Here is a 23821-nt window from a genome sequence, read left to right on the forward strand (position 1 = left end):
TGTGTATGTTTGTGCGACATAGGTAATGTATTTATGAATGTCTACAGGAAACTGCTGTTTCTAAGTTATTCAGAGAGATTCCTTCTTTTTCCTTCTTACTTTTGCCTGGACCACAAATATCGTTAAAAAAATTTAAATTGATCGCTGCTGTATTTTTTTTCAGACTTGCAGCGGGTGAACTAATAAAAGAAAGGAGCCTATTCTTTTTGTTTGTCTCTACCTCCACCACACTAGGAATGTTTCCGACTCCTCGAGCGCTGAGGGAATCTATGAACCAGGCAGACAATTCAGCATAAATCTTTATCCTGATTTCCATACGCTGTTAGCTATTTTCATGCCTTTTTACTATGAAGACACCTGTTTGGGTATAAGTCACATTGGCAGGATGGTATAGAATATATAAGCCTCTTTTTTTTTTATCCCTCATACAATACATATTAATTCAAAAATTCTTTATTAATCCTGTAGGGAAATGAAATGTATTTGTTGTCTTTTTTTTTTCCAGATCTGTATTCATGTTGTCAGCTTTTGTTGCTTTGTAATATAACTAATGTCAGAATTTAAAATATCACCAGGAAAAATACACAACGCCCTGGATTAACCTCGCAACTTGGACAAAGCAAAATTTTTCAGGAGTTTGTCTTCAAATGTAAGCATCTTTTCTGAAAAAATATGAAGTCTTCTGCCTTTCCCAGTTGAACATTAATATCTAGCATTTCTTTCCTCAACCCAGGAGGATATATATTTATTGTTGCCCCAACTAAGAGATTAAAATTCTCCGAAATTGAGTTTAAGAGTTAGATGTCATCATTTTCTTTCTAATTAGGAATGTAAAACTTGAGAAAATAAGGAAGAAAAGTCCAATTAAGCCTAACAACCTGTCCTGGGTTGTATCGTGGAGTTGTGGACAAACCCGGGTTTGATCTTTGATGTTTCTGCTCTGGGAGAAAACGTTAAATGATGAAAAGCTTCACTATCTTGGCCATATCAATGCAGCCGCCCAAGGCCTCACAACAACTACACACCAACACTGCCACCGTCGCCTCCTGTTTTTTAGGCATGTCCTATTTACTTATTTATTCAAACCCTCCTCCACTCACAACTTACTTCTTATCTTACCCATTAAAATTAATCCTCATCTAAAAATATCTACTCTCTCTCATCAGGGAGGATGTAACCAGGGTGAAGGTGGCCTTTATGAGTTTCCCTCCTGCTTATGTGGTGTGCAGGATTGGTTTTAATGTCTAAAGAGAAATATAGAAAATATGCAACCAGCATTTGTGAAACAATTACTCTAATCAAGTAATTGGCTTAATTTATTAAACGAAGAGCTTGATTGTTGGAGCATGCTTTTTTTGCAAAAAATAAAAATGCTTAAAATTTTTTTAACAGTACTTCAGCTCCATCAGCAATGTGGTTGCTAAAATGAAAGATTTAAAGAAGTGTGACTAAATAAAGAGCAAGAAGTATATCTGGATTCACTGTTTTTCCTGGATTCCAAAACGATCTGAGATAGTATGTTCTGGACTCATGTTCTATAAAAACTATATATCTATAAGAAATTCAAATGAAGTAAAGTTGATTCATGGATATAGTGAAGTTGTTGGACTCTAAACCAAGCTGTCAACCAAGACAAAACACAAACTACTGGACTTGCAGAGTGTAGAAAAAAACATAATAAACCAAAGTGTTGATTAGAATCAAAAGGCTGGTTTGGTTGATGTTGGAGGGCTGTTATCTGCACATTTTTACAATAACAGAGGCAACACGGTCACAGTTCCCAGTGTATCTCTACAAGCTGTAAACTGCACTGTGTGTTTGTGTGACCTTGCTATTATGCCCCGGTGTGATGCTTTGGTGTGGCTGATTACCTGTCAGCAGGTTCTCTGTATCTGACATAAGCGAACACACACCTACACGCGCACACACATTACCGGAGCGAACCCACAGGGCAGGTCACCACACTGTTGGATGAAGCATATTGCTGTTCAAAATGTGCACACACAGACACACCAGCAGCCCTAAATGGACCCATGCAGGGTCTGGAACATAGATTGTCTATTAAGCAGTGTATTAGCAGACAGAGCCCAGGGGCCTGACATTGAGACAGTTTGTGTGCCATTAGAGAAGGATTTTATGTTGTCTGCTGTCTATTGATAATATCCGAAGAAGCATACAAACGAGCTCACACCGACTAAACTTCATCATCCAATGATTCCTCCAGCAGGGGGGAATTATGCTACCAGGAGACGCATTTTGGAGAAAACACCGATTCCTGTCTCTCACTCTGTTCCTGATTGAAATGGATATTTGATCCTCTCCGTCTGAAAACTGCTCTAAAAATGTTCTCTGACCCACACAAACATTCTCCTCTCATGATTGATTTCTATTTTGGGCCTTTTTATCTGCAACTTCATATCTCAGCATGTGTGCATGTGTGACTTACTTATCCCAGCAGTACTGGATTTGTGAAGTGATTGGATGAGTAAATAATGTTTTGTCCTCTAAAAAAATTTGAAGCAGTGTACTGTGCTCCATTGAGCATAGTTTCATGTGCTACAGGAGTCAGCTGATGAGTGTAGCATGGCTCCAGTGCTATGCTATTTGTTTAATTTACAGACCAAAATATATATATATATATATATATATATATATAGAGAGAGAGAGAGAGAGAGAGAGAGAGAGAGAGAGAGAGAGAGAGAGAGAGAGAGAGAGAGAGATTTTTTTCAACTACAAACAAAGTGCTTCAATTGTGAGAATACATTACCCACTGAGCTACTCACTTTGCCTGATCACTCCTTTTGAATGAGTGTTTTGCCACAGTGGACAGCTGATTGCATCCAGACTTTAACTTTGCACAATTACTAAAAGTGAGCATGCAGCTGCAGCAGAAAGGAAAACCCTCTTTAATAGGAAAAAACATTTCCCAGCAGAACCTGGCTCATTGGGAATGGACCATCTGCCGCGACTGACTGGGGATTTAAAACGACTGAGAAAACACACAAAAGTGCTGATCCAGGAGTAGAGTGTTAGTTATAGAAAAGGTATGAATGGCAGCAGCAACTCCTGTATTGGCTTCAACAATTAGAGAAAAATGAAATTAAATAAAAAAGTCTGAGCAAGTTTAAAAAAAATACTTAATGCAAAAAGTATATATACAGCTGTAGGTAATTCCAGCAAGAGCTTCTTTATTTGTGTTGAGTGAAAGAGTTTAATACAGAAAAGTAGACATCCTTAGAAAGAAATAATTAAGTTATTGGCAACTGTAATTTAGCCAATGGCTCCCTCCTAGAAAGGTTTCACAGTTCACCTGAAATGGCAGTCTGAGTATAACTTCTATACAGTTAAAAAAACAGAACACAAAGTTATGCAACATCAGTTGCTGGAGAAGCATAAATGGAGAGTAATAATAGAAAGTAACAAAGTAAAAAAATGTTCTTGGTATATTAGATGTTAGTATCTTACAGGAAAATAGCTGCAGAACAACAATGCCAAAACCTGAGCTGCTCTAACAAAACGTTTATGAAAAGGAGTTTTAGTCCTAGTCTTAAAAGTTGAAAGGTTGACTGCCTCAGAAAAAATAAACCCAGAGCCAGAAAAGGAGCCTGTCAACCAAATTATCTGCCTCTATTTTTCTCTGCCCTTGTGCTAAAACAAGTTCAGCGTATATAGTTGCTTTGACACTTACTCTCGCTGCACCAGGGTCTCCTATCAGCAGGTTGTGCTTAAAAAAATAATCCAAAGATCTCTGAAAACTTCATTTAATGTTTTTTGTGTGTTCTCTTTTATCTGGATGAGAAAAATGAATAGGATAAAATATGAGTGATAATATTTTTCTTTATTTTGCTCTTTGAACATCTCAGTAACATTTTTTACAAGATGATGTAGAGGTATGTATGTCAGAGGTAAACAATATCAGTGCATAAATTAAGCTTAGTATAATGTGAATTTTTTATGTTGGATTGTTAAGGGTGAAGAAAACAAAGACCAGCTGCTAAAAACTGGCGTAGAGTAAACCGACTAAGAAAAAAGGTTCATGTATATAAATTTGATCTTGTTTCAGATATTGGCTTGTAATAGAGAAAAACTTACTATGTATTTTTGATACTCTGAGGGTCATTTTAATAAAGTTGATTCTAATGTCAGTCTGAGGCATTTTGAACATACTTCCAAATGAGACTTAAAAGTTTTAGGAGTTTATCTAAAAAGGTGTTAGAAGAAAACCCTTCCTTGTACCATTGCCTTGTATGCTCTATTAAAAATGTAAAAATGTAAAACTCACTGAAAAATTACCTCATCAGCCTCACAGTGTCAAACTATTTTCTTCATTTTATGTTCACATTCTTTGTTCCTTGGCTTGAATTTTTACTGATTATGACAAAGTGTGACAAGAATGCAGTGCCTCTAAAGGAACATTACAGATGCAAAACACCAAAACAGCTACATCAACAAAGAGGACCTACAGGCTACTGATGGGATTTGCATGTCCTCATGTCATATTAGGATGGATCTAAGAACATTTAAAGCCACAGCTTGCACAGGTTTTAGTACTGAGTGAAACTCCAGCATAATCTGACAGATACACCTGTCGCCTTTTTCTTACGGTAAGTGATGCACGGACAGAAAAGGATCAAACAGTTTGAAAACCACACAATGCTTAATAGTGAGCTTTAGTTAGACTCTTGATGTAATTTTGATTTTTAAACAATAACAAAAAAAATATATAATTTTTTAATAAAATACATTAAAACCCTGAATTTTGCTAAGCTCTTATACCGGCTCCATGCAGTGAACAAACAACTCCCCTGCTGGTGAATAAATCACTGAATGGCTTTGTGCCAAAATGCACTGCAGGTTTATTTTAATTGTACAATCCTTTCAGGCACCAAGGTACTCTGATATCTACTCTAAATCCCGAAAACCAGAACCAATGCAGAAAGCAGCGTTCAGTTCTTATGTTGCACTTATTCAGAACAAACCATCAGAGGAGCTATAATGCTGAAATCCTGGGTTCTTCCAAATGAAGAATAAGCAACCTTTTATTTAGGCTTTTGTTTAACTGTTTAAGTCATACTCATGGAGGGATTTTTCATGAAATGTGAAATGTCCCTTATTTTTAAAATCACACTTTTATTCATTGGTTTTGGACACACCCTCAGGAACCTGTTTTTTTAACCTCTGTCTTTATTGTTTTATTGATTGTGTTGTTTTAACAGTCTATTCATATCACTCTTTTTCCTTGCATTATATATTAACTGAATCATGGTAAGCTTTTTATTTGTCTTTAATATGCAATGTATGTTTTAGGTTTTCCTTTCCATGTAAAGTATTTTGAATATCCTCTTCTTGAAATCTGCTTTACCAATAAACTTGCCTTGTTTTTGTGTCTTGGTCACAGTCCTCTGTACAGTTTTCTCAGGTTTTCACTCCTAATTTTGGCTTTTACAGCATGTCTTCCCCTTCTATCTCTGTCTGTCTTACTTGCTGCACTACTAATTATTAACAGCTACTAGTGCTACTGAAAAAGTGTTAACATGAGGTTATATGTGACTGCTGACCAGCTTTTCACAATTTCTCTGGTATGTCCAATTCTTTGAGGCCAAAAAGTCTCTTAACCATAACCCTTTATTCCTACTTAAGTTTGGTCACACCGAAATAATAGAATACCAATTCAGAAACAAAAAATATATACAGTATGTACTTTGAAGGTCATTCCAATAAAGCTGCTGCAACTACAGGAAGGATCTATGGGCTTGGGTGAGTGTTAGGATTCCAGTGTGTGTGTGTGGGTTGTTTTTGTGTTTTTTCTTCTCTCCACCACCAGATGGTGCCCTGTTCTCGTTGGGCCTCCTTACACACCTGCGGCTCGTTGGGTCTTTACCAGAGGAGTATTTGAGCAGCGGGCTGTCACTACCTTGAGGCCAAAGTGTTTGCCAGTATTGGGTACTCTAGCCATACTGAGATTAGCAGAGTCTAACCTTGGTCTTGTCTCTCTGAGTCTAAACTTGGTTTTGTATTTGTTCTTTGGCAGGAAGCCTTCCTGAAACACTGGATAAGCCTGGACCGTCTACCCCCCTGGAAGGATTATCTGGGTCACACTGAGCAAGGGGAAACCTCCACATGATCTGTTCAAGTCCACTTCTGGAAAACCTAGTGACAGTCCGCTCCTTTACTCCTCTGGGTCTAACGTTAGTCTGCCTGTCCGCTCTCCAACGAGTTCATTCTTCTCTGGATTAAAAATGCAGTTCTAGAGGCAAATATGGTACAACGGTTATTGGTTTGTCATGAGATCTTATAACAGCTGAAGTAGATGAGTGTCACCCAAGACAGAAAACTGACAGAAATAGTGATATTAGATTTATTTAAATGTACATTATGTTTTTATTATTACATTATTTTTTTCTGAGGATCTAGAGCTTGATCAGGTGTATGCAGTGCAAACTAAAGGAATTTCATATCAAAAGGTAAACTAAAAGGTAAAAACAGAATTAACCAAATAGAATAAGACACTATTTGAATTAATAAAATAAAATCATCTTAGAAAAGTCAAAGGTGCAGAGTTTTTAATATAATACAGGATAAAATATCCAAAGCACTGGAAAATATGGACCCTGCCATCCAGAAATACCATCCGATTGGTTCCGTACAACAAAATAAAGCAGATTAAAGTCGAACCATGCATAGCATCATGTGATCTTTTAATATATATATTTTTTCCACATTAGTTAAGAGTATATGTTGCAAAGGTACAGGCAGGGTTAATTTGTGCATAAGGTTTCACATGAGGTGAGGTGACAGCTGGAGGAGGAGGTCCTGCTGAACTTGCCGTCCCATTCTTCCATGGAGGACCTTTAGAAGTCAGGTCTGTCCTTCTTCAGGCTCTTGTAGTCTGTGTTGACGGCAACAAACTGCGGAGGGAAAGTGGAATACATTTAAATCTGCTTTGCTTAAATTAGATTTATCAGGGCTGTCTTCAGGAGGGTATGTTAAAAAATGAAAGGAGTTTAAAATTATACAAACACACCTGCATGAATATAATTTACTAAAATTTAGGGGGGTAATTTTTCTCTCTTATATTCTCATTCTCTAATGCCTTATAGCCAACAGTTCGGATGGATTATAGTCACTGTGTGGTTGCATAAATCAAAGGTAAGTACCTACCCGAAAAAGCTGTTCATTTTTATTGCACTGATATATATTTTTTTTTACATTTACTTTTGATAACCATTTCAACTATTGAAATCTTCTCTTTCTTCGCTCCTCGTTATGGTTATTATTTGGACGCTAGTGGAATTTCGATGTGAGACCTTTGGCCTGCTGGGGAGAATTAAACATGTTTTGTCGTGACCTTTTGTCTGCAGAAACTTTTATTCCTTGGATTTAAACCCCAGCCTTCAAAAAAAAAAAAAAACTCAGAAAAGTTATCTACTCTCCAAAGTCATCCTGTCTAGATCCATACAGATTCCGTCAAATTGTTGTTCTATACGTTTTACTTTGAGTACATAGTTTTAATAAGACCATTTGCTTTTCTGGTTTTTACCTTTCCTGGGAAGAATAAACATTACAGCTTCAACTTTTACACTTTTTCATTTTAACACAACAGCATTCAGTGTATTTGGCGGGATTTTGAAGTGTAAATAAACCTTTGTCAAGGTTGGGTCTGGTTTGTATGACCCAAATGCAGAGGCAGAGAGGCTGAGGAGATTTCTAGGAGTTTTAATGGGGCAAAAACAGTAAACAAAGGCAGGAATCCAAAAATCCAACTAGAGCCAGGGAGAGACGAGGTAGGTGGACAACAGCATGGGAGGACAGCAAAGACAAGGAATCAACAAAGAGTGAGAGCAGAGGGAGAACATTTATAGCTAACAGAGACAAAGGGAGGGCTAACGAGCTGACAAGGAGCAGGTGTGAGAGGAGACAACGAGGGAGCCAAGGGGAAAGGAACACACACACACAAGAGGACAACAGAAAAACATGAGAACTAATATAAATCTAGAAATTACAACAAAAAAGGAATTAAACCAATAAAACTAGGAAACCTAGAGCAAAGCAAAGCACAATAGAAACAAGACCATGACAACCTTATAATGGTTTTATTTTTGCACTGACTTTCTTCTTTCTCTCTCTTGAATACAATCCTGATCCTTAAAGCTCACCAATCCCTGTTCACACTGAACCAGATTCTGCTGGAGGTTGCTTCCCGTGTAAATTGCGGTTTTTCCTTCTGCTGTTGCTACATGCCTTCTAATTCACCTCTGTATGATTGGTTTCAACTCATGTATACATTTTCACTGGAAAATGTTCAAACTAAACTGAATTGTCTTGCTCCGTCGGTTACGGTGCACAGACATGTCTTGGCAGGTTTGTTATGTTACTGTTTCCATTTTCCAATGATGGTATGAAGACGGCTCTGTAAGAGGTTTAAAGCCTGCTTGACATTTCTTCATCACTGCAAATTTACTTCCACTTTACAGTAATGAGTAAATTCCAAATGAAAGTTTTCTGTTGGAACTTCCCAAAAAAGTGATAAGGTTTAGGGGTACAAATACTTTTCTAATTTAGTTTCCAGTTTCCTGAAGTATATCTTTGAACAAAGCTAAGAATAATCTGGAATCAGCCATAATCATCATTTGATATTTTGCTAACACTTATTTGACTCTAAAAAAAAAAAAAAAGGTTATGATAAATGTTTTTTTTTTTTTTTTTGACCCAGCAAAGCATTGGTTATATATATGTTTTCTTGGAGACATTATGTGAGCAGGAAAGTGGCTTTGTGTGAGGGGAATTGTCACCTTGTACTGATAGGTCGGATCGAGCTTGTTCCAGGGCTCAGGGTTACTCTTTTTGTCCCAGAAACTGCAAATGTAAGAAATTCAGAGAGAAGGAAAAAAGAGAAAGCCAAATACAAATGTGAGAATTGAGCATGAGAAAGAGAGAAAAAATAGACTGCATACAGGGTAAATAAGGAGGACAAGATTATGAGGATTTCGGATTATGTAACAAATTATGAAGAAGAAAAGAGGAGCAGAAGGACGGAAGTGAAATGAGACTCAAAACTGAAAGGAGACAGAAGTCAGGAGGGGAAAAAAGTGATTATGAGATGAAGTCAGCTCTGTGAATTGGCAGTTCTTTCTCTGTTCATTAACCAAAATCTGGATTTCACAGCACTCCAGCGCGACAGTCCATTCCTCTACTTCCCCCTCCACAAGCACATTATGCTGCCAAACTACAAACAAACTGGGATGACAGCAGGAGCGTGTCTGTCCTCCCGTGTGTCCATTACAACAAACACTGGGAAGCCTCAGAGGGAGGAAGCAACTGACCACAGCACTCATCACCAGCTGGTGATGAGGTCAGGCTTTACGGCTGACCCCCAGAACAAGAGGTTCTGTGTGTTCTGAAATGGAACGTGATCCATCTACATTTACTCTACGTGAGTGGTCACAGGGTTTGCTGTGATTGGTGTGGCTCAGCACACAAAATCTAAGGATTTTCTTTTTCTTTTCTATCTCTACAACTGGTTTATCTCTTTCTTTTTAAAGAGTTTGGGATCTCTTCTATGTAACGATTCATATAAGGCATATATTACCCTAAAAGATTCAATTAGACTTCTATCAAAAAATACCATAGTGTTTTATGCAAACACATATTTAAATCTTTAAAATGTTATCTTTGCTGTGGATGGATATGTCAAGAGTGGCTGCTGTTCACCTAGAGACCTTCCTGTGTCAATCAACATTATGTCTACCAAATAGAAGAGTAAAGCAGTAAAAATGCTGTTTAATAACAACGACAATATTTTTAAAACAGCTCTACTCTAATTTTTACATTTTGTTCCATTCTGAGTATTTATTTCCCCCCGGAAAGGTATTATTAAGGCATTGCCTCCAAGCAATGATGTCACAATAATTGATTTCTTCAAAAAAAGAAAGTAAAAACATGACTTGAAGCATGACTTCATAGATCCTAATTAATAACGCTTAGACATTTTAAACATGTTAATTATAAGATTTTTCACATTTTGCAATCCAAATGTTCCATGTGCAAAATATGTTTTTAAATGTGCATATTTCACATGTGAAGCTGGAAAGACAGCCATACTTAAATTTTATTTATTATTATTATTTATTTATTTTGTGGGGATTAAAAAGTGTTTCAAAGAACAGCTCTGATAATGTGTAAAATGTGAGTTGCTAAATGTGTTGGGAGCTGGAGAATATCCCATCTTTCTCCAGCAGAGTCCGCCGTGGATCCTCTGAGGGAGCCTCCTGCGCAGCTGCAGCTCATCTAGATCATCAGAGGATCCACTATATAAGCTGTCTTCAGACCTTGCCTCAACGCCGCAGTGTTGTTCCAGTTGGTCAGCGCTAAAGCCTAGATCTTTGAGTATCTCCATGACTTTGAATCCAGGTTGGATTCTAACCCCTATCTCTGTGTTTCCAGGAAACCCGTGTCTCCTCCGTGAAAGCTCAGGAAGAGCTAACCTGCCGAGCCGACCCTCTGAGCCAAACCCTGAAGATTCTCTGAGAACCTCCAAGCAGCTCTGGACCAGAGCTGGGAAACCAAGGCTAAGGTCTGTTCAAGCTAGACGTGAGACGCTGAAGCAGCAAACGGACTCTGCTGATAAACACCTCTCCAGAACCAACAGTGACTCTCCCAAAAGAGAACCTCTAGAACCCTCAAGGTACAATCAGAGCTCACTTGGAAATCAAATCCTGTCAGCAGTCCTTAACCGCTTTGTCTCTCACGCAGACTCCGGTGAAACCAGAACCCAGGCCCGAACCTGTCATCAGTACATTCTGTGTGTTGTGCTTAATAAACGTGTTAAACTTTCATCCTTGTGTCCATCAAGTGGTGTTCTGCATAATTGGGTCTCCATTTGAGAACCCATCATGACAGAACACTGCGGCCAAACTCAAGGCCCAGCAGATCACCTCACCCGTCGTTTGGAGGAACAGGATGCTCAACTACAAGGACAATCCCAAACGCTCCGTGAGTTATACCATCTAGTTGGAACTCATAACCAAATGCTACAGAGTTGTGCTAACTTCCTGAATAGCGCTAATGCTGCATCTGTTCAGCAACCATTTCCGGGTCCAGTCCCTCCCCCGAGGTCACAACCTGTGACGTCATCAGAGTTCCGCCCTAGTCTTCCAGAGAAATTCTCCGGTAATATGAAAGATTGCAAAGGATTTTTATTCCAGTGTCGGTTGATTTTTCAGAACTCTCCTAGTAGTTTTTCCACAGATCACAAGAAGATAACGTTCATTCTTTCTCAGTTAACAGGAAGAGCCTTGGAATGGGCTCAGGCAAGATTTGCCACTGACGACAGTTTAAATTGCCGTTTTTCTGACTTCATTGCTGAATTTACCCAGGTTTTCAACCAGGAAACTGACCAAACTATTGATTCCAGAGCTCTTTTCAGCCTTAAACAAGGAAATTCATCGGTGGCAGATTTTTCAATAAACTTCCGGGTTAAGGCGGCAGCTTCCGGATGGAACCAAAGCGCCTTGAAGGGAGCCTTCTTCATGGCATTAAACGAACAGATTAAGGATGAACTAGCAACCCTCGACGAACCAGCTTCCCTCGAGGATTTAATTCGCCTATCCATTAGGCTTGATAATAGGATTCGAGCCAGAAACAGTTCTAAGAAGCTGAGTAATTTCTCTCCTGCCTCTCTTAATGTGACTGTGTGTTCTCCCTCTACAGAGCAGATGCCCACTCAGAGGTCTAAGTCCCAATCTCTACCATTGCCTGTTCAAGCCTCTCATTCGGGGGAAAGGGATTTTGAACCTATGCAGGTGGGACACACTAGGCTCACTCCAGAGGAGAGACAGAGGCGTTTCCTAAGTAAGCTATGTATCTACTGTGGCGAGAGTGGACACTTCATCGCCTCCTGTCCGGCAAAATCAAAAGCCGGGGCCCGCCAGAGGATCTGAGGAGTCTGGCGGGCCAGATTAATACAATAAAATCTCCTCGTTTGTTACTGCCTGCCACGCTCTTCTGTGATAACCAAAGTCTCTCTTTCTCCGCTTTCATCGACTCAGGCTGTGAGCGTAACCTAATCGACTCTAACCTCGTCCAGCAACTCCAGATTAAAACCGTTCCTCTCTCTCAGCCTCTCAGTGTGTCCGCCATAGACGGAAAAAGACTCCATCGTGTTACCCACCAAACCCAGCCCCTCGAGCTACTTCTGTCAGGTAACCACCGAGAGACAATAACTTTCTTTGTTTTTCCCTCTGCATGTTCCCCGCTGGTCCTCGGGTTCGAGTGGCTGGAGAAGCACAACCCTCACATTAATTGGACTAAACGTCTTCTGGAATCATGGTCCACTATGTGCCACGAAACCTGCCTTCGTTCTGCTGCCCCTATGTTGGGGCCTCCTAGTGGTGGGGGGGGAGATGGACTCTCCCGACCTTTCTTCAGTTCCCTCGGAGTACCATGACTTAGCCCCTGTCTTCAGTAAGGTCAGTGCGACGTCCCTACCTCCACACAGACCATACGATTGCGCCATTGAACTTTTACCTGGTGCACCCCTTCCTAGCAGCAGATTGTATAACATTTCCAAGCCCGAAAGAGAAACAATGGAGAAATACATCAACGAATCATTAGCTGCTGGAATAATTCGCCCTTCATCCTCTCCATTGGGCGCCGGTTTCTTCTTCGTGGGCAAGAAGGATGGTTCCCTGAGACCTTGTATTGATTATCGAGGTTTAAATCAGATCACAGTTAAAAATAAATACCCACTGCCTCTTCTCGCCTCTGCTTTTGAACCTGTACAGGGTGCAACAGTGTTCTCCGAGCTGGATTTAAGAAACGCCTATCATCTCCTTAGGATACGAGAGGGCGATGAATGGAAAACTGCCTTTAAGACACCCTTGGGTCAATTCGAATACCTGGTGATGCCCTTCGGTTTAACTAACGCTCCTGCCTGCTTTCAGGCTTTGGTTAATGATGTTCTCAGAGATTTCCTCAACGTGTTTTTTGTGTACATTGATGACATTCTCATCTATTCCAAGGACCTCCAGGAACACAAGAGACATGTCCGTCTTGTCTTACAGAGACTACTGGAAAATAAACTGTTCATGAAAGCCGAGAAGTGCGAATTCCATCAACCTTCAGTCACCTTTTTGGGGTTTGTGCTCGAGGGCGGCCAGGTAAAACCTTCAGAAGACAAGATCAAAGCAGTTTTAGACTGGCCAGTTCCTGAAAACCGAAAACAGCTACAGAGGTTTTTATGGTTCGCTAACTTCTATCGTCGATTCATCAGAAATTACAGTCAAACCGCCCTTCCATTAACCTCTCTGACTTCCATTAAACGAACTTTTCAGTGGACTCCCGAGGCTCAAGCTGCTTTTGAGAAACTCAAATCCTTGTTTTCTAGAGCACCCGTTCTGATACAACCTGACCCAACAAAACAGTTCATCCTAGAGGTGGATGCTTCTGATTCTGGGGTTGGAGCGGTTCTCTCCCAGAGGCTCGACTCTGATCAGAAGATACACCCATGTGATTTCTTCTCTCGTAGACTCTCTTCCGCAGAACAGAACTATGACGTGGGTGACCGAGAGCTCCTGGCTATTAAGTTGGCGTTGGAAGAATGGAGACATTGGCTGGAGGGAGCTGAGCATCCGGTTCTTGTATGGACAGACCACAAGAACCTGGCTTACATCCAGTCAACCAAGCAGGCAAATCCTCGCCAATCCAGGTGGTCAATCTTCTTCTCACGTTTCAACCTTATCATTTCCTACAGACCCGGATCCAAGAACGTGAAGCCCGATTCTCTCTCTCGTCTCTACTCCGTCGATCATCCAGAGACACCTCAACCTGTCCTTCCAGCTTCATGTACCATTGGAGTGGTCAATTGGGAAATAACGGATCTTATCAACTCTGCCCTAGCCACAGAACCAGATCCAGGTACCGGTCCGCCTAATCGTACATATGTCCCATCTTCTGTCAGGTCCCGTCTGATCCAGTGGATGCATGCCGCCAAATTCACCGCTCATCCAGGAGTGAGTAGAACAGTTGCTCTCATCTCCAGGCGCTTCTGGTGGCCCACACTCCACAAAGACGTAAAGGAGTATGTGTTGGCTTGCCCCACATGTGCCCGCAACAAAGCCTCACACCAACCTCCTTCAGGCCTGCTTCAACCACTACCAGTTCCCTCTCGTCCTTGGTCCCACATAGCCATTGATTTTGTCACCGGTCTCCCTGTCTCCCGAGGTATGTCCACCATCCTAACCATCGTTTCTCGAAGTCCTGCCATCTAGTACCCCTCAGGAAACTTCCCACGGCCTTCCAGACAGCCCAGCTACTTATTAAACATGTTTTCCGGCTTCATGGCATTCCCCAGGAAATCCTCTCGGACAGAGGTCCACAGTTCATCTCACAGGTATGGAAGGCTTTCTGTTCTGCTCTCGGTTGCAAACCATCCCTCACTTCAGGTTACCACCCTCAATCCAACGGCCAGACAGAACGAATGAACCAGCAGCTGGAATCCACCCTCCGCTGTCTCACCTCCAATAACCCCGTGGATTGGAGTCAATACCTCCCGTGGATAGAATACGCCCACAACTCTCTCCGTTCTGCATCCACTGGACAGTCCCCATTCCAGGTTAGTCTCGGATACCAACCACCTCTTTTCCCTGCAGATGAGAGAGAGATATCGGTGCTGTCCGTCAACCAACACATCCGTCGCTGTCAGAGGATTTGGAGGGAGACCATCGCCACACTCAACCAGTCATCCGAGTCAATTAAACGTTTCGCCGACGCCAAGAGACGCCCCGCCCCCGAGTATTCTGAAGGCCAGGAAGTGTGGCTCTCCACTCGAGACATCCCCCTCAAGGGGATGTCTCGAAAACTCTCCCCAAGATTCATTGGTCCCTTCAAGATCTCACGAGTCATCAACCCCTCAGCTGTTCGTCTCCAATTACCTCAGTCCCTCCGAATCCACCCTACATTCCACGTCTCCCAGATTAAGCCTGTTTCTTCGAGCCCTCTGTGCCCACCGTCCGACTCCCCACCACCCGCCCTGGAGGTCGATGGCCATCCGGCCTTCACAGTGCGCCGCATTGTAGACTCCCGTCGACGAGGTCGCGGATGGCAGTACCTCGTCGACTGGGAGGGCTACGGACCGGAGGATCGTCAGTGGGTCCCAGGCTCGTACATCCTCGACCCTACATTGATCGAGGAGTACGAGCGTTCCTGCCCATCTACCTCTTCCGCACCGCCAAGGGGCGGTTGTTGAGGGGGGGGTACTGTTGGGAGCTGGAGAATATCCCATCTTTCTCCAGCAGAGTCCGCCGTGGATCCTCTGAGGGAGCCTCCTGCGCAGCTGCAGCTCATCTAGATCATCAGAGGATCCACTATATAAGCTGTCTTCAGACCTTGCCTCAACGCCGCAGTGTTGTTCCAGTTGGTCAGCGCTAAAGCCTAGATCTTTGAGTATCTCCATGACTTTGAATCCAGGTTGGATTCTAACCCCTATCTCTGTGTTTCCAGGAAACCCGTGTCTCCTCCGTGAAAGCTCAGGAAGAGCTAACCTGCCGAGCCGACCCTCTGAGCCAAACCCTGAAGATTCTCTGAGAACCTCCAAGCAGCTCTGGACCAGAGCTGGGAAACCAAGGCTAAGGTCTGTTCAAGCTAGACGTGAGACGCTGAAGCAGCAAACGGACTCTGCTGATAAACACCTCTCCAGAACCAACAGAGACTCTCCCAAAAGAGAACCTCTAGAACCCTCAAGGTACAATCAGAGCTCACTTGGAAATCAAATCCTGTCAGCAGTCCTTAACCGCTCTGTCTCTCACGCAGACTCCGGTGAAACCAGAACCCAGGCCCGAACCTGTCATCAGTACATTCTGTGTGTTGTGCTTAATAAACGTGTTAAACTTTCATCCTTGTGTCCATCAAGTGGTGTTCTGCATAATTGGGTCTCCATTTGAGAACCCATCATGACAAAATGTGAGTCGCTACATAAAACATTTTTTTCCCCAAGCTTCCAATACTTACTCCATACACAAATGAAAAGACACCATGTACTTTGAATTATTTGTGTGTGTTGACATTTCTCATAATGAGTATAAAGTAAAAGAAAAAAAACATGTTTTATTTTATTTTATTTTGCTAAAAAAACAAACGCCCGCCTGCATTCATTATAGTATAAAAATAGGCGGACAATTGAAAAAATATGTAAAAATGAATTAAATGTATGTGATATCCCTCCACTTCCAGATGGGTAGACAGAATTTGCAGCTCATTGTAATTTATGAGCTTAGCTCTGAGTCTCTGTTTTGTAGAATAGGATTTTTTATTTTTTATTTTTACTTTCTTTAATGACATTCTAAAATTTGGACCTGGATTCTGCTAACATGATCAGAATTTACCTTCCCTGTTAGATAAACTTGAGTCCTGATCTGTTAGCTACTTCATATCCCTATGCAGAACATTACGGCCCTCATGCTTCCGAGTTGTCAAATTTGTTGTTCTATTAAATGTATTTTTTTCCCCTTTAGTCAGCATAATGTTTGATAATGGTGGCCAAAGAGCTCCATAATGTCCTTCTTACCGACCCAGATGTTGCTGTGCACACTTCCCCACCTTTTATCCGAAACATGTTGGTCAGCTTTCCCTCTTCTGATTATTTTATGGTGTCTGTCTGTTTCATAGCTGCAGGGAGAAACAGTGCAGTGCAGCACCTTTTGTCAGCTAAACCCTCATTGAGTGGCTCTGCAACTATGAGGCAAAGATTTTAACAATATTACAAATACATAGTTTGGCTCTTGTTGTCATATCACATGTTTCTGAACACAATAGAATACAAACAATACTACTTATTGGCACCTCTGGCAAAATAGTTAAAAAGAAAAATATAAGAGATTCATTTACACTAATACCCTAATCTCAAAATTAAGGTTTAAGTAGAATATAGAGTATGGATAAATGTATTAACTGATGTAAAAGCACCTTTCTATACAGCTATCTATCACATACTGTCACTTCATGAAAGAAGTATGAAATATATATATATATATATATATATATATATATATATATATATATATATATATATATATATATATATATATATATATATATACTTTTTGAAAATTTAAAAAAAGGTTCTTTTTTACAGCCTCTTAGAGCTTGAAAAGGTTATCCATGACTTTTTGTTGTTCTTGGGATGTAAATAATATGACATTATTTTATTTTTCTTAGTTGCTCTTTAGATGGCAACAAAATAAGGGATCATGCCGTTTAAGTAAGATGTCTGTGGACATGACATAAGTAATTATGTTTTTAATGGAAGTAAAATGTGAACATTCCAAGACTCTCTTTTAGAGACCTGCTGCAAAGTTTGTCCTCTTTGATTTAAAAAGTCATCACTAAAACACTGAACAGTGCTGTATGTTATTTAAACACTGTACCATGTTGGTCTATCACATAAAAACAAAACACTTTCTAATAACTAAAAGTTCATGGTTATAATGTAACAGCTGAAGAAACACAAACATTTCAAAGGATCATTCTGTGCAATAAAACAAAAATAAAACAGCAGATGTAATATTATTACACTGGGCAGTCTTACGTGACATGCGGCCCTCTTGCCAGTCGGATCAGGTAGAGCATGGCCCCCGAGAATCCCAGAGTCATGAAGAAAAACTGAGGGATTAACTAGAGACAGGAAAGGAAGAATAAATTAGCCCTAAACCTCGATGATACAACATAAGAACTGCACATCATATGAAGCCGTTGGCTATGAAACCAACATGCATCTGTGTGGAAACACACCGACACAAAGATGCAGGTAGTTATTATCATTCTCCTTTCACCTCTCTGTGCCCTTTTGCATATGCATGAAACTCAGGCCATGTGTGAGGTTGTTCACTGTCAACATGGGTTGAACCGACAAGGACACAAAGGAAGCAAAAGCCATCATCTGCATGTGTGTGTGTGTGGGTGTGTGTTTGCAGCAGATTTTCTTTAACAGTATACCTGTCAGACTGAGAAACACACATACACACACAAACCACACTTCTTTCCAAAAAATGGCATATTAAAGCACGTGCTGCTGCTTAATATTTGTGCAGAGGTTCTAACTGCTGACACAGATAGGAATTAAAGTAAAAAAAAAAAGTATTTTAAGGGGACAGGGGGATTATGTGATTTGTCATCTTAAACACCTAAGCTTAGGTGAGAGAAACCATAAACCGCGCTGCATCTATTTGTCAACACTTTCCTGAGTGGTTCTGTGTACGAGTCGGACGGGAGAGTCACACCGCTGGCGAACAGCTGTTTGCAGCTCAGACAGATCTAGTCGAGCTGTAGAGAGCTGACAGTTTGATCAGGTTGAACTGAAGGATGTCTCTACTCAGCTGCATCCAGACATCTGTCTCCCACAAATTGCACTGCCACTTGCTTTACCTCATTAAGAGGATGTCTAATGACAAAACTTTATTTTTTTCCCCCCGAAATTTTAAGTTCTGGTTAATAGCTACGGCAGCATTGCCTCTGTTAAACCCCTAGAATCCCAGAGGATTGCTAGAAGACACAGGGCCGGATTTATCAAGATCCAATTTTGCGTGCAGTAATTTGCGCTCGCAAACTGGAATTTTGCGCGAGGGGCTGAACCATGGTTTGCGGGTGATTTAACAAGAGTGATTGCGTAACTGGTGGCAGGTGCAAAACTGTTGGAGACGCCCTATTTAAATGATGGTTTTGCGCGTTTTGTGGTTTGCGGCAAAGTAGTTTGTAGTCTGTACAAACTAGTGCATTAAGAAATTTAAATCTTAGTGACCCCCAACAAAAAAAAAAAAAAAAAAAAATAAAAAAAAAAAAATATATATATATATATATATATATATATATATATATATATATATATATATATATATATATATATATATATATATATATATATATATATATATATATATAAATTGGCAACCTTTATTCCCTAAGGTGGTATGTGCTGCAGTAAAAAAACAAAACAAAACAAAAAACAGGTGTTTTGTATTGGCCTGTGACTGTGGATGAGATCCCCGCAGCATTGGCATGTTGCTCCACAGGCGCAGGGGGAGAACCCCGACCCCGTCGCACAGCACTTCTGAAAAAACGAGATAGGGAGATCCCAGCTCTCGCTGCAACCGTACGCTGGAATGACCCAGATGCAAAAAAGTGCAATGTTGCAAGGAGTTTCGTGATATCTGGTATTGCGTGGATCCTCCTTGTGGCTGGCTCCAAATCCATTCGGAGTTCCCCCAACAGCTCCAAAATGGCAATGCTGGATAAACGATATGTTTTGATGATCGTTTCCTCGTTCATTCCAAAAATATTCACACGGAGTGAAAAAATGCGTTCTCTGCGTCTCCTTGCTTCATTTCCATGTCTCCTTCTTGCGACAGTAACCGCTGCCATGTGTGCGCAATTACGCATACAGACCATTTGCACCTTCTTTTGAAACGTGTTAAATATAGAGTCAGATACCGTCAGCAAAATTGCGTCCAGGTTTGATAAATCACTTTGCGAGTGCTAAATTAATATATTTACATGTTCTCCTCCCACAAGACGCACTTTTGCGTGTAAACGCCCCATATTGCATATTCATTGCAGAAAAAGTACTAAATGGATAAGAGGCGCTATTTAGCACGTTTTAAAGACCAAATCCTTTTAGCACGCTGTTGATAGATCAGTTTGTACATTTTTTAGCGTGCGCAGTGAAATAGCTCACGTTTTTATACACGCAAACCTTTGATAGATCCGGCCCACATAGCGGAAAAGTGGGAACATGTTACACAAACATAAGTTAGTAACAACAGGTCGTGTATTTTAACCTGTATTTCCCAATTACGGGAATAAAGGAAATTATTATAGCATGTTCCCTTAACTGCAGTGTATTTAAGACCAGATGCAAATGCATCTTTTTGTGAAAATATCTGATATTTCATTAGATAAATTTTGTTCATACTTTTTTCATGCAGAAATTTTATAGAGAAGAGTGACAGAGGAGGACATTGAAACCTTTCCCTGAGCCCCACACTCATATCTGTAGGGCTAAGGTTGAAATACACTATATTAAAAAGATTTCTTTTGCTCACCTGAGTAATATACCACTCTTAATCCATTGGGTTTAACATGGTCTTGACACACCGTTTTCAAGTTATAACAACCTTAAGTCTTTCAGGAATTATTTTACCGAGGTTTAGGACTTTTTTTTTTTTTTATAAACATTTTTGTCCATTTCTTCCAGATGAGCATTTATGAAGTCAGACACTGATGTTGGAGAAGGACAAAATTAAAGTTTCTGGTTTAATATATCCCAGAGGTGTTCTGTTGTAGTAAGGTTAGGATTATCTTCAGGGTTGCTGAACTTATTCCCAGCAAAACTTTAAAAAAAAAGCAGTTGTTGGAAAATCTGGATTTATCCCAATTACCGGGGATTTGTCAGAATTATACGTTTTAGCTTCTCAGCAATCCATTATCAGTGTTAATGTATTCTTTTCATCATAAAAGGCAATCATTTTTCAGTTTACAATAAATTCTCTATTATTATGGAGGCTTGACATTCATCTACTAAAAATCCAAGGTGGTCATTTCAAAATGTTACTGTACATTTTAGATGACCGTGTTTGCAAGAATCCTTACTGTAATTCTGTGCAGATCTGTTATGTGCACTCAATTTCTACATCAGAGGTTCTCTTAGTAGTGCTTATTGTATTGTCTGTAGGTTTCTCAGTGCAATTCTGCCTGAGGAAACCAAAGGCTGTGCACATTGGTTGGTGATTCATCCAAACACAATTTAGGAGGAAATATCTTAATTAAATTTATATGACAATTCAATCGATTTGAAACAGAGAGACTAGTTCAAAGTTTTCCACAGAAACCCTTATTCAAATCAAGTCATTGAGTTTCCAGCATTGGCTCCTCCTGAATCATATATATTTATATCATCTTTCTGTCTGTCCATCCATCTATTTGCACTTTTTTCTATCCTTTCCTCAGTCCATCCATTTGTCTTTCTCTTTTCATTTGTCCATCTACCATCCATCTATTATTTTGCCAACTGATTTATGTTCTGTGATCCATAAGCTGTCCATAATCCATCCATCTCCTTACAGCTGCTGTTTTTGTATGTTCCATACTTAGTCCCTTCCCTCAGTAAAAGTATCTACAGAAATTTCCTGTTGAACCTTATGCTACGAAATGTGCTTTATTTCAGTTATAGCTAAGATAATACACCTCAAACTGTGACAAAAAAAATAAAAATGAAGAAATTAGAGTGAAGAAAAGTGCTATTTTGAATTTTGAAGCTGTGTGGGGAACCCTATATGTGGTACAGAATCTCTACAGACTTTATGACCTTGGAAATTGGTTCATAGAAAGCACACACACTGTGGGCTGAGTGCAGAGGCATCAGCTCTGTCATCGCTAGAGTAAACACAAGCAGCAACACTCACACATATACACATAGAAGCAGGTCAGCTTTGATCTGACACACGCACACAAACATGGAGCAAATAATGAAGACATGCTTGTGTATAGGAGGCCGTCTACTACATGCTGCTCATATCTTCCCACTGAGCCACACAACTGAGCAGTTCACCTTTCACCATCCAGGCTGACCAATATAGGAAGTGTTTTATACTCGCAGGGGTTCGATACTGTTGCTGCCCTTATTACTTTTCTGGTGCGCTGCCAAGCCTGCCCTGTCAGTCCATGAATTTGGGTCACCCTCAGTACAGCTCTAAGGCAACAGAGGAGAAAAACAAGCACACACACAGCTTGTGTCATCCTTTCTTCCATTTATTTATTAAGATAGTAAAGCAAATTAAGAAGGCAGGGAAATGATGTGCCGCCACAGTGCCTGTTTCAAGCATTTCACTTTATTTAAGAACTTGCATTCAAGGTTCTTCTTTTAAGTTTTCTGTGCATTTCGAGCTTTCAGCCGAACAGTTCATCCTTTTCTCTGTGTTATTTCTGTTGTGGATTTATTTTTGCATAAATTACTCAGTAATAGAAGCTGTCATGGCAAAAAAGGGGGGGGTATTGTTTCTATTGAAACAGCAGTGGCTCCTTTTTACGGTAGTTTTTTGGTCATTTTGCATCATATTTTCATTTTATTTAAAATATTTTATATAAACATGCAAAACAATCTTTATATGGCTTTGTTAGCCCCCTTTTCCAATGCACAACCTTTAAAAATGCTTTTAAAGTTACTTAAATAAATTATTGGCTTTATTCCAAGTTAACAAATGTTCAGTTTATACTGCATGTCTATGTATAAATCAAGTAGTTTTAAAGATAGTAAAGTCCTTACAATTTTCTTTTGACTCATAACTACATAATTTAACAAGGAAGGAATAATAATTAATGTCTTTGAAATAATTAGCACTCAACAAACAACAAGCAATCCAACCTACCCCTGGATGTTTCTTCGCATGCTGAATCATGTGTTTAATCATCTTTATTATTCCTCTGAAAATGAGTCCACCTTAATAAAAACTAAACCACATAAAAACAGGGACCAGTCACCAACTGATGACTATATCCATGTGAGATAATGTCTCTGTGCGGATTTATTGAAAGAGCTTTTTTTTTTTTTTGTTGGCTGACGTACAGTTTGTCCCCCAGAGCAACAAGACCTGTTGCCAGTCTCCCGTTCTGCCTCCCTCCCGTTGCACAAGAGAGAGGGTCAAAGGCTAGAGAGACAGAGGCAGAGACGTAAGTCGTAATCCTCATAATCACATCTGTTCATAGCGCTGAATGTTTCCACTGAGGCTCACCCATGGATCTGAGTCCTAAACTGCTTTGCCGTTCAGCAGTATACCTGCTGGGACTAAAGCTACAGTGCAGAACAGTTTGTTATTGTCAACGGGTCACTTTTTAAAAGTTTAAATCCTGCTTAAACCTCTAAAATGATCCCTTTCTGAGATGTTGGATGCTGCTTTTTTTCAGTTTGTTTCGCTAAGAATGAGAATTGATAGCAACAGAGAGCTTGTCCCCTGGGTGCAGACCATGATAATGGCAATTGATTAGTCAATGATGCTGCACTTGCAGACTATAAAGGTTCCCTTACATCCCTCTACAATCTAATGAACCTAAGGCAATTAATACTTTAATGCTATGCTGGGGAAATTGCACAAACTATTGCTATTCTTTACTTAAGGTAACTGCTGCTGTTACATCGTTTATCATACTTAAGGGATGATGTGAGACAACTTTACGTTGTCTCACTTCATCATGATTTTTCTTACCCTTAAACGTAATTTATTTGGATATAATGTGACACAAAAAAAGTAAAATGGTTTATAAGAGTGAATAAGCCTAAAGTCTCAAGGTAACTTTGGTCCAACTGACAGCAGGTTTCTTTGGTGTGAAAGTCGGTTATGAGTGAGGCTGTGGAGATCCACAGCGAAGATCAATACATTTATCAACAGCAAAACTATTAGTTGAACCTTTGCAGAAAGAAAGCCATAAAAAGTTTCTCACAAGAAATGTGGTAACAAAGCGAACATGTTAAAGAAGTTTCTCTGATCAGATGTAACCACAAGTGAGCAGTTTGACCTATATGAAAAATGTATGTGTGGAGGAAAATTACAAGTGCATATCAATGTGAATACACAGTCCCTGGTGAAAAAACATGGTGGTAGCAGCATAATGTTGTGCAGATACTTTTCCTTGGAATTGACTGGGATGGTGATCAGATGATAGGATTATATAGGGAGCTAAATATAGGCCACTCCAGCAAGAAATCCTGTTAGAGACTACAAAAGTCTTTCCCTTAGCACCTACTGTAGCAGTACAGCGACCCTAAACCTACAACTAGGAT

At 40.2% G+C, this 23821-nt stretch overlaps 1 protein-coding gene across 1 annotated transcript; it reads right to left on the reverse strand.

Moving 5' to 3' along the window:
• Positions 1-6546: 6546 nt before the first annotated feature.
• Positions 6547-22661, reverse strand: LOC119792948 (NADH dehydrogenase [ubiquinone] 1 alpha subcomplex subunit 4-like 2). Its single transcript, XM_038299844.1, has 4 exons — positions 22413-22661; positions 17582-17667; positions 8793-8856; positions 6547-6908 (listed from the first exon to the last, which is right to left on the reverse strand). The coding sequence occupies exons 1-4, from the start codon at positions 22452-22454 to the stop codon at positions 6852-6854; spliced, it is 249 nt and encodes an 82-aa protein (XP_038155772.1). The 5' UTR covers positions 22455-22661; the 3' UTR covers positions 6547-6851.
• Between the last annotated feature and the right edge of the window lie 1160 nt (positions 22662-23821).

This window comes from Cyprinodon tularosa, unplaced genomic scaffold (assembly GCF_016077235.1).
Source record: "Cyprinodon tularosa strain WSP-4 unplaced genomic scaffold, ASM1607723v1 ctg10, whole genome shotgun sequence".
NCBI lineage: Eukaryota > Metazoa > Chordata > Actinopteri > Cyprinodontiformes > Cyprinodontidae > Cyprinodon > Cyprinodon tularosa.